General features: G+C 41.6%; 2 protein-coding genes across 2 annotated transcripts in view; one reads left to right on the top strand and one right to left on the bottom strand.

Annotated features, from left to right (window-relative positions):
• Window positions 1–2,123, bottom strand: Ndufa2 (NADH:ubiquinone oxidoreductase subunit A2; the record flags this gene model as incomplete). The annotated part of the gene is made up of 3 exons (XM_023703369.1): window positions 1,942–2,123; window positions 1,717–1,823; window positions 1–38 (listed from the first exon to the last, which is right to left on the bottom strand). Coding segments are annotated over exons 1-3 (246 nt in total), but the record flags the coding sequence as incomplete, so codon positions are not given.
• Window positions 2,124–2,214: 91 nt separating this feature from the next.
• The window catches only part of Ik (IK cytokine), a 14,804-nt gene continuing 2,021 nt past the window's right edge, over window positions 2,215–14,997 (top strand). Inside the window, exons 1-16 of the mRNA XM_004643215.2 lie at window positions 2,215–2,357; window positions 3,178–3,244; window positions 4,966–5,058; window positions 5,660–5,719; window positions 6,945–7,112; window positions 7,283–7,397; window positions 7,830–7,900; window positions 8,189–8,235; window positions 9,958–10,121; window positions 12,332–12,440; window positions 12,803–12,842; window positions 12,982–13,201; window positions 13,452–13,470; window positions 14,115–14,193; window positions 14,475–14,555; window positions 14,747–14,804. Of these exons, the coding sequence (XP_004643272.1) occupies window positions 2,342–2,357; window positions 3,178–3,244; window positions 4,966–5,058; window positions 5,660–5,719; window positions 6,945–7,112; window positions 7,283–7,397; window positions 7,830–7,900; window positions 8,189–8,235; window positions 9,958–10,121; window positions 12,332–12,440; window positions 12,803–12,842; window positions 12,982–13,201; window positions 13,452–13,470; window positions 14,115–14,193; window positions 14,475–14,555; window positions 14,747–14,804 (1,407 nt within the window). The 5' untranslated portion in view covers window positions 2,215–2,341. The remainder of the gene's footprint in view (window positions 2,358–3,177; window positions 3,245–4,965; window positions 5,059–5,659; window positions 5,720–6,944; window positions 7,113–7,282; window positions 7,398–7,829; window positions 7,901–8,188; window positions 8,236–9,957; window positions 10,122–12,331; window positions 12,441–12,802; window positions 12,843–12,981; window positions 13,202–13,451; window positions 13,471–14,114; window positions 14,194–14,474; window positions 14,556–14,746; window positions 14,805–14,997) is intronic.

The raw sequence follows: 14,997 nt of genomic DNA, 5'->3' as shown, positions 1-14,997 counted from the left end.
GAAGTTGTTCAAGGAGACATTCTTTTCTTCACCAAATGCTGAAGAGAGAGATTACTAAATAAGTATTCTGCATTATGGGTCTACCAGATTTTTTTTTTTTTTTTTTTGAGACAGGGTTTCACCCTGTAGTTCAGACTGGTCTTCAATTCACTATGTAGCCCAGGGTGGCCTCAAACTCACATCAGTTTGCCTCCTGAATGCTGAGATTACAGCATTACACCTCATTTGGAGCTACCAAATTATGAGTCTTGTTAGGATATGAAAGGCAGTAAAGAGATTATGATCAAGGTGAATTTGGTATGCCTGAAATTAATCCAGTGAGTTTCAAAATACACCAAGGAATCCTAGGTCCAACAAGAATTTTGAGAAAAAAGGTGTTTCAGGGAAGCTTTAAGGGTCACTAGGCATTTATTATTAACCACAGCAGGCAGTGTATTTTATATATGGGCCTAGCCTTGGCTGGCTTCCTATTCTTTGGGTTCTCAGTCTTCCTAACAATACATGGCACAATAGACCAAAGTTGGCTGTTTTTAAATCTATTGGCTTTAAAGGAGAGAATCTTTTCTCCCTCAATTATTAGTGTTTGACATAATAGTCTCCAGTTGTACCCAACCTGCCTTAGGTGTAATTTTTTCTCACCCCCACATATTACAAGGGCAGAACATAATGAAAAAATTCTGTGTAACTGCATTTACTGCATATCTACTATGTGTTGGGAAGCATAAGAAATATTCTTTTTTTTTTATCATTTATTTGTGTGTGTGTGGGGGGCTAGCTCAGCCCACCAGGGGGTGGGGCTGGCTAGCATGTGGTGCTGGGGGATTGAACCGCGGTCCCTGTGCTTTGCCAAGCCTGTTCCAAATAGGTGCTTTAGACCACTGAGCCATCTCACCAGCCCCAGAAATATTCTTATTGAGATATGTTGGAATATGATATAGGAAAAGGAACTGAGTATTACATTCCTGGCTGAGGAATGCCTTTTTGAAGTGATTCAGACACAAATGACGACAAACTAATGTGTCAACTGTGTAAGTCTGGAGGTGCATTCTAAGAAAAGGCGACAGATGTAAAGGCTCAATCCTGTTATACATTAGCTGCATCAAGTTATTCAATAATGTTTTGATTTATTTTTCTAGTCACAAAAAAAATACACCTCTTATGATTAATCAGAATTAAATGAAATTTAGACAACAGATTTCTTGGTACAGGGCCTACCACTAAGTGCTCAACTACATCAGCACTGGCCACAGGAAATTTGAAAGGACCTATGCCGACAGAAATTGGATAGCATTTGTTTTTTTTTGAGACAGGGTCTCCTTATATAGTTCAGGTTGGCCTTAAATTTACAGCAATCTCGCCTAAGCATCCCAAGTGTTGGGATTACAGGTGTGTGCCACCAAGCCGGGCTCCTGAAGCCAATTCTGACCAGATTTGATCCCTAGGCAGGTCCTAGCCAAAACCTATGCAGGGGGCCAGGGAGATGGCTCAGTAGAATAAGCGCTTCCCTGGCAAGCATAAGGGCCTGAGTTCAACCCCCGGCTCCGAGAAAAAAAACAAAAAACACGTAGATTTTGTTCTACATACAAAGCATGACATCCACGAAAGTAAATGTTTCAACGAAAACACAATGGCTTTAATCTGGGCTTAATCTCTCTACATGCTTCTGTGTGACCTTGGACCGCTCTTCCTCCCAAATCCCGACCAGCCCGCACTCACCGTAGCGGGCCCACAGTTTGGGCTGAACATCGGAACATTCGCGGATTAGAATGGGAAGGTCAGGGTTCGCCTTCTTGAGTTCCACATAGCGTTTTTCGATGAAGTCCCTGCGGGGCGGGAAAGAGCGCTGCGCGTACAGTGGAGGCGGGTTTTCCGAAACATCGGAAGGTCGCGGTCTTGACCTCCTAGTGCCGAAATCCCCCGCCTTACCACGCCGCGCCTCACCTCACACCCTGGCTGCCGGGCGAGCGCTGACATAAGTGGATGCGAATCTCACGCAGACCCAGCTTTGCCCCAACCACTCTACCAGCCGCAGCCGCCGCCATCTCCACTTACTCCTTAGATTCGAGTCCCTGACGTTCCAAGCAGGTTCTAGAGCCGGACCAATAGTGGATTGGATGACGTAGGGGGCGGGATAAAGGCTAGCCAATGATACGAAAGCATTTTAGAGCCGCAGTGGCTTTGGGTTTCTCAGCCAGCAGGCTGGGACCAACGCGAGAGGGCGGAAGCTGGGTGTCGGAACGCAAAGCACTGTGGTTGGTGTTCGAGGTGCACTGTGGGAGAAAAGCGTCACTGTTTTCAAGTCGTAGGGTGATTCTTGCGGGTGCCGAGAGACTGAGACAAAATGCCGGAGCGAGATAGTAAGACTTGACTACTTTGTTCTTTTTTCTCTGCGACTAGGGACATTGAGCCCGTTATTTTGACAACAAATCTTAACCAGTGTTGTATAACGGCCGCAGCCGGGCGAATCCTTCATTCCCGAAAGAGACCGGACACTCTCCCCAAGCTGGTTCACGGTTCCACAGGAGTACGGCAGTCTTTCTCACCACCCCCAGCGGCTTCCTTAGCATGTCGCTGAAGTTCATTTATTATACTTCGTTGTTTTTGAGACGTGGGACTCCCTGTTGCCCAAGCTGGCTTTGAATTCGCCATTCTCCAGTCACTCTCGAGTAGCTGAGATTACAGGCGTGGGCCACTGTGCCAGATCTTTCATGTAGCGTTTTTATTTGTGTTTTGTTTTGGTACCGGGGATCAAACTCCGGACCTTAACACTTGCCAGGCATGCGCTTATGCCGCTGAGCTAGCTAGCCCTCTCTAGTTCAGTTTTAGAAATTCCGTCTGTGCTGTCAAAGCTCCTTATATCTTTTCAACACTTACTACGTTTTTTATTTATTTCTTTTCTTTTCTTTCTTTATTTTTTTGAGACAGGGTCTCGCTGTGTAGTTCAGGCTGGCCTTGAACTCAGTGTGTAGTCCAAGCTGGCCTCAAATCTACGGCGATCCTCATGCCTCAGCCACCCGACTGCAATTTATAGGGTGCGAGGTCTGCCAGTATAACCTTGTATTGTTACTGCGGCTCTTTTGGGCTTTCTTTTGTACCATTCGCTGCTGTAGTCCTCAGTTTTCCCCAAGGACCAGACACAAACGTTAATAACATCAACGGTAATTGTTGTTTTCTTAGGCGAGCCGTTCTCCAATCCTTTGGCCCCAGATGGCCATGATGTGGATGATCCTCACTCCTTCCACCAGTGAGTATTTGTTTTGGGATTATGAAAGTGAGATAAGCAATGAATGGGAGTGATGGTGGTGCTAGTGGTGAAAGAATTCTTGATAGCTTGCTAGCAAGGATGGTCAAGAAATTGTACTACTTGACCTATTATTTCTGTGAACCTTAAGTGATTTCGGACCTTAATATGCAAATATTAGAGGAGAAATTCTGATAAAGGAAAGTTCTTGTTCCTTTAATCTATTAACAGCATATTATATGGGAATTAATTCTTGTAAAGAATTAAAACAATGGGAAAAGGGTCCAATCTTTGATAATCTCCCCAATTCCTGTTCTTTTCTTAGAGGTAAGCACAGTCTTTTTCTTTTAATGTGTATCTTTTCTTTTTACTCTTCATATTTATGTACACATACTTAGGAAAATATATTAGTTGTAAGTTTTTACACATTAAAATATTTGAATGGTGTTTTTCAGTTTTTTAAAACCCCACTCAGTGTCTTGGAAATTTTTTTCATGACAGTGACAAGAACTCCCTTCTTGATCAAACTTGTCAGGTTCCAAGAACATATATTATTTTTAATTTTTTTATGTTTTAAAGAGAATAAAAAATAGTTAACGATACAGAATTTCACTGAACAAAATAATAAGAATTCAACAGATGTTATATTGCATACTGTTGTCAAATTAGTTGTTCAGATTACCACATATAAGCATGCAAAATTGGTCAGAAAACATTGTAAAAAATTAAAAAGGAGAAAAAAAATTAAGCATTAATTGTCCCTTTCAACAGACCAGCAGAAACCAAGAATATACTTTTTTTTTTTTTTTTGGCGGAACCGGGGATTAAGCTCAGGCCCTTGAGCTTGCCAGGCAAGTGCTTACTCTACTGAGCCATCTGCCCAGCCCCAAGAATATACTTTTGACTAGGCTTTGTCCTTGGCTTGCTGAGCCCCCATATATAGCAGTATTAACCCTCCCCAGTACTTAGCCAAGTTCCTTTTAGTAATTTTTTATAAATCTTCTCTTGTTTCTGTTGTATTGGAGTTAAGCTCTGTGTCTTTCTCTTATTGAAATAATGTTAACTGTTGTGAAAGTCATTTTCAATAAAGTCTTTGAGGGAAGAACTTCGTTAGATGTCAAAGATCAGAGAAGGGGGACAGAGAGCTTGATTAGATATCAAGAACAGGAGATTCTCGATAAATTAACAGGGTTCTTCTTTTTAAGACTACGATCAGTAGTTCAAGGAAGAGCCCTAGTCAAGAGGACTCAAATGAGTATGACTGGTTTTATTTATTTATTTATTTATTTTGGCGGAACCGGGAATTGATTGGTTTTATTAAGGAGTAAGTCCTTGTCACTGTTCTAATTAAAATTTTCATTGTATTCTCAGTGCTATCTATCCTACATTTGAGAAACACCATCAGTTTGCTTAGTAAATCTCCAGTTAAGGGACATTTAGGTTCTTACTACTTTTTATTATTTTCAGGCTATCATTAAATCTCTTTTACAGGTCGTATATATATATGATAATAATTGGCTGAGTTAAATGTAGATTAAAGGAGTCACTAATTTATATAATACATACTAAAATTTTAAAAAATATTGCCAAATTGCCTTTCAAAGTAGTTATATTGGTTCACTTTGTATTTCTTTGATTTCTAATTAACCTTTTTTTTTTTTTTTAACATGTTCCTGTTTGATTTCCTCTTGGTTACTAATTTTTAAAATCTGTGCCTTTTATAGATCCAAACTTACCAATGAAGACTTCAGGAAACTTCTCATGACCCCAAGGGCTGCACCTACTTCTGCACCGCCTTCTAAGTCACGTCATCATGAGTAAGTCTTCAAGTGACCCAGTCTCTCTTCCACCTTCTTTGCTTCTGTCTGTACCTTTGTACTGAACCAGAATGTTTTAGACATTGAAAGCTTAGTCTTTTTTTTTAATCCTGTTTTTTTGTGTGAAGATGGGTGCTCCAGTGAGATAATCCAGTATCTAATTGTTTCCTAGGGTGTGTTTCTTTTGTATTGGAGTTGCTCTTGGTGCTGATGAATTGAGTTTTGGACCTGTTAAAGCCCCATAGAGGGGCTGGGGAGATGGCTCAGTGGAATAAGTGCTTTCCTGGCAAGCTCAAGGGCTTGAGTTCAATCCCTAGTTCCACCAAAAAAAAAAAAAAAAAAAAGCTCCATAGACTGAAGGCTATCTGGGATGGATACTTGATGCTATTTAATTTTAATAGTGTTTTGGAGGCATATTAATGCTTTTTAAAATTTGAGAACTGATCACCTACAAAGGTTGATGTTTATCTCTGCCTGATTGAAGCTGTTGCTTTGGTCAGTGTTCTTGGCCTTTTTTTTTTTTAAATCCTTATGACTACTTCTTGGGATTTTCCAGGTTGGGACAATGTTTTACTGTCAGTGATTTTCTTGTCTCTTGTAGAATGCCAAGAGAGTACAATGAGGATGAAGACCCAGCTGCACGAAGGAGGAAGAAGAAAAGGTAGAGAAGGAGTGAAAGGATGTTCAGTTTTAAGACAGATAATGTCAGGGGAAAGGGAGTAGAGGCTGGAATTTTCATTTGTTATCTTGAGGTTCTCTGCTTTCTTGTGAAGAGAGTGATGTAAGTGGCAGTGTATGGCTTTGGAGTCAGACTAAATGTATTTTAATATCTCTGCTAGTTTTTAGCTGGATAACCTTGAGTATTTTGTTTAACCTGTATCTAATCTATGGATAGAACATAAATAATAGAAAGCACATGGCGGTGCACGTCTGTAATCCCAGCACCCTGGGAGGCAAAAAGACTGGAAGTGTAGCTCATAGTGAAGGCTTAGGATTCAAAGTACCACCACCACCACCACCCAAAAAAAAAAAAAAAAAAAAAAAGGTTATAGATAATGATACTAACTTTTCAGGCTTTTATTAGTATTTGTACATGCTTAGAACCAGTGCCTGGCATATAGTATCACCTACTAAATCCTGGCTGTTATCATCATCATTTTTATATAATATTAAACTTTCTGAAAAAAAATACCTTTCTGAAACTGCTGGTTTGATTTTCCTGTCTTCTGAGTTTAGAACAGCAAAAAATGAGTTATTTTTAGTTGAACTTTCAAAAGTATGGCCAGGGAGATAGCTCAGTGGCATAAGTGCCTGCCTAGCAAGCACAGGGTCCTGAGTTCAATCCTTGGAACAAAAAAAAAAAAAAAAAAAAAAGAAATTTCAAAAGTAATGAAATTAAGAGATGGTGGGTGTGGTGGTACATGACAATAATTCCAGGCACTTGGGAAACTGAAACGAGATGAGCATGAGTTCAAGGCTGTTCTGGCTATCTATTGAGTTTGAGGCCAGCATGGATGACATAGTGAGACCTTGTGTCTAAAAATATATTTATATAGTTTTTTTTTAATTGTATATGAAAAAGTCCCTCATAGATATAGAGACTCAGTAGAGTTAGGCGGCATTAAGACAGCTGGAGTGTCCCAAGGTACCAGTGGAGCAGCATCTGTGAGCTGGAAGAAATTGTAATTTTGAAAAAAAAAAAAGAAAAAGAAATTGTAATTTTGCTACAAGGACTGTCAAGAAGTAGCCAGTAGCTCTGTTTTAGGACATATATAACTTTCAGTGCAGAAAGATGGATGAAGACACAGCAAAACAGGCAGAAATAATTCTTTTGAACATTAGATAGCAGCTGATGAGTCTTACCTATTTACTTTCTCTTGTGACAGTTATTATGCCAAACTCCGTCAACAGGAAATTGAGAGAGAAAGAGAACTTGCAGAGAAATACCGGGACCGTGCCAAGGAACGGAGAGATGGTGTGAACAAAGATTATGAGGAAACTGAGCTTATTAGCACCACAGCTAACTACAGGGCTGTGGGCCCCACTGCTGAAGCGTGAGTACTGAGGAAGCTGGGGCATGGTTCTCTCAGCATCCTGGAACCACATGGTCACAGTATTAACTTTTCCCCCTACATGTTCTGCTTTGGAATTCACACTATGCTATCTCAAGAGATGCCTGCTACTTACAAAGAACTGTTCTAGTATGACTTTTCTCATTATACAGGGACAAATCAGCTGCAGAGAAGAGAAGACAGTTGATCCAAGAGTCCAAATTCTTGGGTGGTGACATGGAGCACACTCATTTGGTGAAAGGCTTGGACTTTGCTCTACTTCAGAAGGTGAGACCTGGTGAACATTTATTCCTGGTGGGAGTAATAACTAGAATGCTGAATGCCTTTGTCTGGATCTTGGTGAAGTGAGGAGGGCGATACCTCCTTGTACTGACCATCTATCTGGAAAAAGGGCTAAATGTGGCCATTCTGCAGGACTTACTACTATTCTACCTTCAGTATCATATCTACTGGGAAAATCCTCTGTGGTCATCCAAGGTTACGTTTTTACTCCTCGCCTCTTTTCTGTACCTTTGCATAGTCTTTGCATTTTTCTTATAACAGTTATGATACTTTGTGGAAATTTTCTCTCTGCTACAAACTCTGTTATAGTAAGAATAGTATGTTCCACACTGTGTTTTATCTTGGCATCATGTAGTATAGTGGATGGTCAGTAAATGTACATGAAATGTGACTAAGCCCTACTACCTTTCTTGTTAGGTACGAGCTGAGATTGCTAGCAAAGAGAAAGAGGAAGAGGAACTGATGGAGAAACCCCAGAAGGAAACCAAGTCAGTAAATACAGTAATACCTTCATTCATGGATGTTTTTGTTGTCAAGCAATTTGGTTTGCAAAGAAGCCATTTGGAAAAAATTTTTGTTAACAAACTGCATCAAGTGACAAGCACTGTGATCATCTTGCACGCACAAATGTTTGTTTCCAAAATTGTAGAATAAATTAAGTTCATCAACTGAGGTACCACTGTATCAGGGAATACTTGAAAGTTTAGAAAGCTGGGGCCTAAAGTAGGAACAAAGTTATTAAAAAATGATGATAATGATGATGTTTGTGTTTCCAGGAAAGATGAAGATCCTGAGAACAAAATTGAATTTAAAACACGTCTGGGTGAGTACCTTTTGTGCTAGTAACTGTGCATTCTAGGTGAATAGTAGGGAATTCAGTGCTGTCATCAGAAGATTTTTTCTTCTTAGCTTCTTTTCTTTGTTTTGTCTCCCAAGCAAGCTAGTTCCCATAAGGTGTAAGGGTACCCTGACATAGTGGGTGTGGATATAACTCAATTAGTAGAGCACTTGCCTAGGATGTGCAAAGCCCAGATTTGATTCCCAGTACTAGGGGACACACGTGTGCACACATGCATACACGCACACACAGCACACACATGCGCGCACACACCCACCTAACATGTATTTAATTATTCTACAATCTCTTGAGTTATATTAGAAGCTCTTTTAGTTTCAAGCATATGTATTTAAAAAGGTACCATTTTTAGTGGTTGAAGCTCAGTGGAAGCAATGGAAGTTGAGTGTGGTGGCTCACACCTATAATCTGAGCACTTGGGAGGTGTAGGTAGGCGGATCTCTATGAGTTTGCTGCCAGCTTGGGCTACATGTGAGAACCTGTTTGAAAAAAACCAAAAAACAAAAAGGAAACCAATAGCAGAACCATAATTAGAGGGTTCTTTTTTTTTTCTTTTTCTTTTTTTTTTTACAGAACCGGGGGTTGAACTCAGGTCCTTGAACTTGCCAGACAAGCGGTTATTCTCCTGAGCCATCTCCCCAAACCCCATAACCATAATTAGAATACAGTAACTTTTTCTGTTGTTTATCTTTTATTTCATACTTTATATAACTTTTTATATAAGGGAGACCATGTGTTTTTCAAGATTGCATGTCTGATTTACTTCAGTAGCCTAGGCTTTGGAATTGGAATATATGAGTCCCATATTTTGCTTTTTTTTTTTTTTGTGGAACCGAGGATTGAACTCAGGCCCTTGCGCTTGCCAGGCAAGTGCTTATTCTACTGAGCTATCTCCCTGGCCCCAAATCACTTAATTCTCTGCTTTAGTATTCTTAGCCCTATTCTCATAGGGCTATTGTGAAGATTAAAACAAATTATGGGGCTGGCCAAATAGTTCAGCGCAGGCTGGTGAGATGGCTCAGTGGTCTAAAGCTCCTACTTAGAACACGCTTAGCAAAGCACAGGGACCACGGTTCAATCCCCCAGCACCACATGCCACCCAGCCCCGCCCCCTGGTGGGCTGAGCTGGCCACACACACACACACACACACACACACACAAATAAATAAATAAAATTCAAATAGTTCAGCGGATTAGGTGCAGGGGCCGGTGGTTCCATCCTCAGAGTGTGCTGAATTGGCAATTGAGACTGGGCAAGGTGGCATGTGCTTGTAATCCCAGCTTTTGGGAAGCTGTAAACAAGCATATCACTATGAGTCCGATCTAGTAGTGAGACCCGGAACACCCTGTAGACCCTTCCCTAAAATACAAAAAAAAGAAATTATGAATACCATAATTTTCTAGCATAAATAGCATAATTTTGGCATGGTGTGTAGTACACAGTATGTAATAAAATGGCTGGGGTTTTTTTTGTTGTTGTTGTTTCTTTTTTTATTTGATACAAGGTCTCACTGTAGGTTAGGCTGGTCTTAAACTCACTATGTAGCCCAGGTTGCTTTGAACTCATAGTGATCTGCCTCAGCCTCCCACATGCTGGGATTACAGGTGTGCACCACCAGGCTTGGCCTTAGCCACTGTTGTTATTAAAAGGTTCTAACTGATTAGTAACTACTCTTCCTCTTTGTGTAGGCCGCAACGTTTACCGTATGCTTTTTAAGAGCAAAGCATATGAGCGGAATGAGCTGTTCCTGCCAGGTCGAATGGCCTATGTAGTAGATCTGGATGATGAGTATGCAGACACAGACATCCCCACTACTCTTATCCGAAGCAAGGCTGATTGTCCTACCATGGAGGTAAGTAACTCAGTTCTGAGAGCCTGTCATGTTATCCTCAATTCTAGGAATCAGAGTTGCCTCATCTATCGTATCACCAAGTCATGTTCATTTTTTTTACCACCTAAGTTGCAACTAAATCTAATGGTTGTTCTTCATCCTCACCAATAACATTGCAGTCTAAATCCTAGACTCTTGGTGGAAGTATTAAGAGGCCCCTAATTTTTTTTACCAGTCCTACATTTTTTGCGGTACCGGGGATTGAACTCAGGATCTTGCACTTGCTAGGCAATTGCTTGTTCTACCGAGCTGTCACCCCAGCCCTCCACTCTGGTTTCTACTCATTGAGTCATTTCTTTTTATTGAAATATAATTCACATGATGTATAATTCATTTTAGAAAGTGTACAGTTTGATAATTTTTAATACATTCATCAAGTTTTGGTGTCATTGTCAATTTTAGAATTTTCCTTCATCCTTAAACCCTATACTAAGCCAAGAATAGTGGTATACATCTTAGGCCTAGCACTCTGGGAGGCTTAGGAAAGAGGATTATAATTTCCAGGCCAGCCTGGGCAATTTAATGATTCGTCTCAGAATAAATTAAAAAGAGGCTGTTCAGTACAAAGATTATGGGTTCAGTTCTCATTCCTGCAAAAAATTGTCTGCTCTAGCCATCTACTGCTCCGTTTCTTTTTTTTCTTTCTTTTTTTTTTTAAGTGTGTGTGTGTGTGTGTGTGTGTGTGGCCAGCTCAGCCCACCAGGGAGTGGGGCTGGCTGGCATGTGGTGCTGGGGGATTGAACTGCCATCTGTGTGCTTTGCTAAGCTTGTTCTAAGTAGGTGCTTTAGACCACTGAGCCATCTCACCAGCCCCATACTGCTCCTTTTCTCCATCTCACCTTCATGTGGTTTTTACACACTTACACGTTGTCAGGGAGATCTTTTTTATGGTGGTGGGGGATGTTGAGACAGAGATTGGCTATGTAGTCCAGGCTGGCTATAAACTCACTATGTAACTCAGGCTAAACTTGAATCATGATCTTTCTGCCTTAGCCTCCTGAGTGCCAGGATTACATGTGTATGCCACCATGCCCAGCTACTTCTTAATTTACAATGCAATTTTTTTTTTTTTTTGTATTTAGGACATGGTCTACAGGGTCTCACTGTGTAGATCAGACTTGTAGTGAACCTCCTATTTATAGCCTCCCAAGTGCTGCGATTACAGTTATGCACCCCCATGCTCAGTCTCAATTGCTGTCTCAGCGAGCCCTGGGGGCGGGGCTGGTAGGCAGGCCCTGGGATCAAACTCCCGGCCCCTGTGTCTGCCTGAGCAGGTGCTTTAATCTGCTGAGCTATTTGGCTGGCTCTTACAGTGCGAAATGTTTGTGTTACAGCTTAGGAGCTTTGGGTGATTTCTTATTTCTAGGAGAAAAGGCAAAATCTTCACGGGCTTGTGAGCCGATGCAACATTTGGCCTTTTTAGCCCCATTTCATCATACCTTCCTGTTGTTTGTTCTCTAGTTATCCTCACTTTTTTGAATGTTCTGTATTCACTTTTTTTTCTTTTTTCCATTTCTGCATTGGGTACAGGGTCTCACTATGCATCTCAGACTTGTAGTGATCCTCCTGTTTTCAGCCTCCTCAGTGCTGGGATTACAGGTGTGCGCCACCATGCCTGGACTTGTTCACTGGCTCAGTGCGCCCTGGGGGCGGGGCTGGCGCAGCATGCAGGACTGGGGATGGAACCCTGGTCCCTGTGTTTGCCTAAGCGACACTTAGTCCACTGAGCTATCTTACCAGCCCTGAATTCACTTTTTGACCCAGGGCTTTGGTGCATGCTATTTTCTCCACCTGGGTCTTTCCACAAGATCTCCATTCCCTGTCTTTACTTGGTTAACTATAACATTCTTCAATTTGTTGAGTGAGTAAATGAATAAATGAAGGTATTTCTGATCGGTGTGATAACATTCTTTTTTTTTTTTTTTATTTATTTGAGAGAGAGAGTGAGAGAGAGAGAGAGAGAGAGAGAGAGAGAGAGAGAGAGAGAGAGAGAGTGGTGTGTGTGTGTGGCCAGCTCAGCCCACCAGGGGGCGGGGCTGGCTGGCATGTGGTGCTGGGGGATTGAACCGCGGTCCCTGATGCTTTTTGCCAAGCTTGTTCTAAGTAGGTGCTTTAGACCACTGAGCCATCTCTCCAGCCCCGATAACATTCTTATTTTTGGGGATATTCAGGCCCAGACCACACTGACCACAAATGACATTGTCATCAGCAAGCTCACTCAAATCCTTTCATACCTAAGGCAAGGTACCCGAAACAAGAAGCTCAAAAAGAAGGATAAAGGTATGTGGAGTGTTAGGGAGACAAACCTTACCTCTTGGATGATGGCAGTTGAAGATGGAGCCAAGGTCTCGAGCTCTCTGTCTCTGGTTCATTGAGAGGCTTGCAAGGAATAGAGAAACATGGGAGCAGTAGAGCTCGGGCAAATGAGTATATTCAGAATCTGCCTTTCTGACCCACCCATAAAGCAATGGTCAGAGGGAGGGAAAAGAGAGGGGAAGGAGGGGATTGTTCTGCATGCCTACATTTTAAACAAGAGAGATTAAAAAGGGCATGGAGAGGTGGAGTGGGTGGTGTGACCCAATGTGTTCTTTTTTTTTTTTTTTTTCTTTTCCAATGTGTTCTTTACTTTCTTTATATCACAGGGAAGCTGGAAGAGAAGAAACCTCCTGAAGCTGACATGAAGTATGTGTCCTAGCTTCAGGCACTGGTCTGAGGGAGGGATTCTGTGTCTTGACTTGTTAGAGAGTTGTTGATATGAGAATGTGTAGAAGAGGACAGGGTGAGTAAAAGTATGCCCCTAGTGAGCTCTGTTTTTTCCCAGCATTTTTGAAGACATTGGGGATTATGTTCCATCCACCACCAAGATATCTCGGGACAAGGAGCGGGAGAGATACCGGGAAAGGGAGCGTGATCGAGAGAGAGACAGAGATCGGGAACGAGAACGGGAACGAGAACGGGATCGGGAGCGGGAACAGGACCGAGAGAGAGAGGAGGAAAAGAAGAGGCACAGTTACTTTGAGAAGCCAAAAGTGGATGATGAGGTGAGATGTGGGTCGTTGGCACCAGGTAGTATAGCTACTTCCCTTTGCCAGGTTGGGTCTGGTACCTTCCTGATGATAACATAGGTGTCTTGTAGCTTCATACAAGCAAGTGGCCAACTAACTATGGGTTGGAGTCATCCTGTTCATGGGGAAGGTGTGGTGAGGAATTGATTCACCACAATTCCTTGGGAGAGGAATGAGTGGGAATCTCTCATGGTGATATTTATCTCAGTTTTTGTTTTCTTTCCAGCCCATCGATGTTGACAAAGGTGGGTTGTAACTACAGCATCTCACATTGGCTCTGATAGTCCTGCTTTTCCCTGAGCTGAGAGTCTGAACTATATATAAAGCTGCCAAAGGGGCTGGGTGGGAGTTGGGGAACTCCTGGGTCTGTGTTCCATAGTAACAACATTTTACTTTATGCAATAGGCAGAGAATCTGGAGTTCTTCCACCTTGCTGGGTAGTGGTAGGGTACCTGTGCTTTTGGATAAATAATTCTTCAAACACAAGGACTTAAGTGTCAGTGTTCTGGTTACCCCACTTCCCTCTCAGTGAGAGCAGCTTATTATTATCTGGATTATTATCTGGAATTTGGTTAAAATTTTTTTAGCTAAAAGGGAATCTTTTGCTTTAAAATTTTTTTTAATGTATTTAGGACAGGGTCTACAGGGTCTACTACACAGATCAGACTCGTAGTGATCCTCCTGTTTTCAGCTTCCGAAGTGCTGGGATTACAGGAACATGCCACCATGCCCAGTGTTAATCACTGTTTCAGTGTGCCCTGGGGGTGTTAAAAAAGTTTTAATGAAGCTACAAATTGGAAATGTGTTATATGAAAAGTGTCAGATTATTAGTTTAAAAGAAGAGAGAGAGAATATTGTTTCAAACCTAACCAAACTTCTGTCTACTTAGGACCTGGATCTGCCAAGGAATTGATCAAGTCCATCAATGAGAAGTTTTCTGGGTCTGCTGGCTGGGAGGGCACTGAATCATATCCTTTATTTAAATATGCTCCTGGCTTGTAAAGAGGGTTTTTTTTTTTTTTTTCATTCCAGCTTTCACCTTTTTATACCCTTTTATCCTTACATGCACTTCCCTTTTGTGTTGGATTTGAAAGGGATGAAACCAGGCCTTGCCTCTTGCTCAGATGATTCATTCAAGCTCACAGTTTGCTCTTGTTTCACTCTCTGGCCTGTAGCCCATGAACTCACTGCCTGAAGCTTTCCTGCAAAAGATGAAATTTTACTTGTTATTTTCTTTAACATAGCATATGCTGAAGAAGCCAGAAGACAAAAAGCAGCTGGGTGATTTCTTTGGCATGTCCAATAGTTATGCAGAGTGCTATCCAGCCACGTATGTAGTTCTATTAGGGAGGTTGGGATGACTGGGGAACGTGGAGGAGTGAGGTGAAAAACTTGGATATACTGTTCTATTTGGTTCTCTGTGGGAGATCTAGGGGGTTTCCATTCCTAGTGTTTGGATTTGTGTGTGAAGCACAGTGGTTGGGGTCTACAGCATCTTTTCAAGTGTTCCTTTTCGTTTAGGATGGATGACATGGCTGTGGATAGTGATGAGGAGGTAGATTATAGCAAAATGGACCAGGTATGACTTTAGGGGGATACTTTGGGTCTTTGGGCAGTTACTCTGGCATATCTCTTTCTCTGCTCACTGTGGGCCCTACTACTGCTATGACAATAAAACAGCATTATAGGTCATATTTTAAGAGTCTCTGCACAAGATCAAATAAGTTAGGGGCAAAACCTATTTCTTTTCTTTCTTTTTTTTTTTTTTTTGT

The sequence above is a fragment of the Octodon degus genome, unplaced genomic scaffold (assembly GCF_000260255.1).
Source record: "Octodon degus isolate 3935 unplaced genomic scaffold, OctDeg1.0 scaffold00169, whole genome shotgun sequence".
Lineage (NCBI taxonomy): Eukaryota > Metazoa > Chordata > Mammalia > Rodentia > Octodontidae > Octodon > Octodon degus.
Note: the sequence above shows the minus strand (reverse complement) of the source record. Positions and strands in the feature narration are given on the sequence as shown.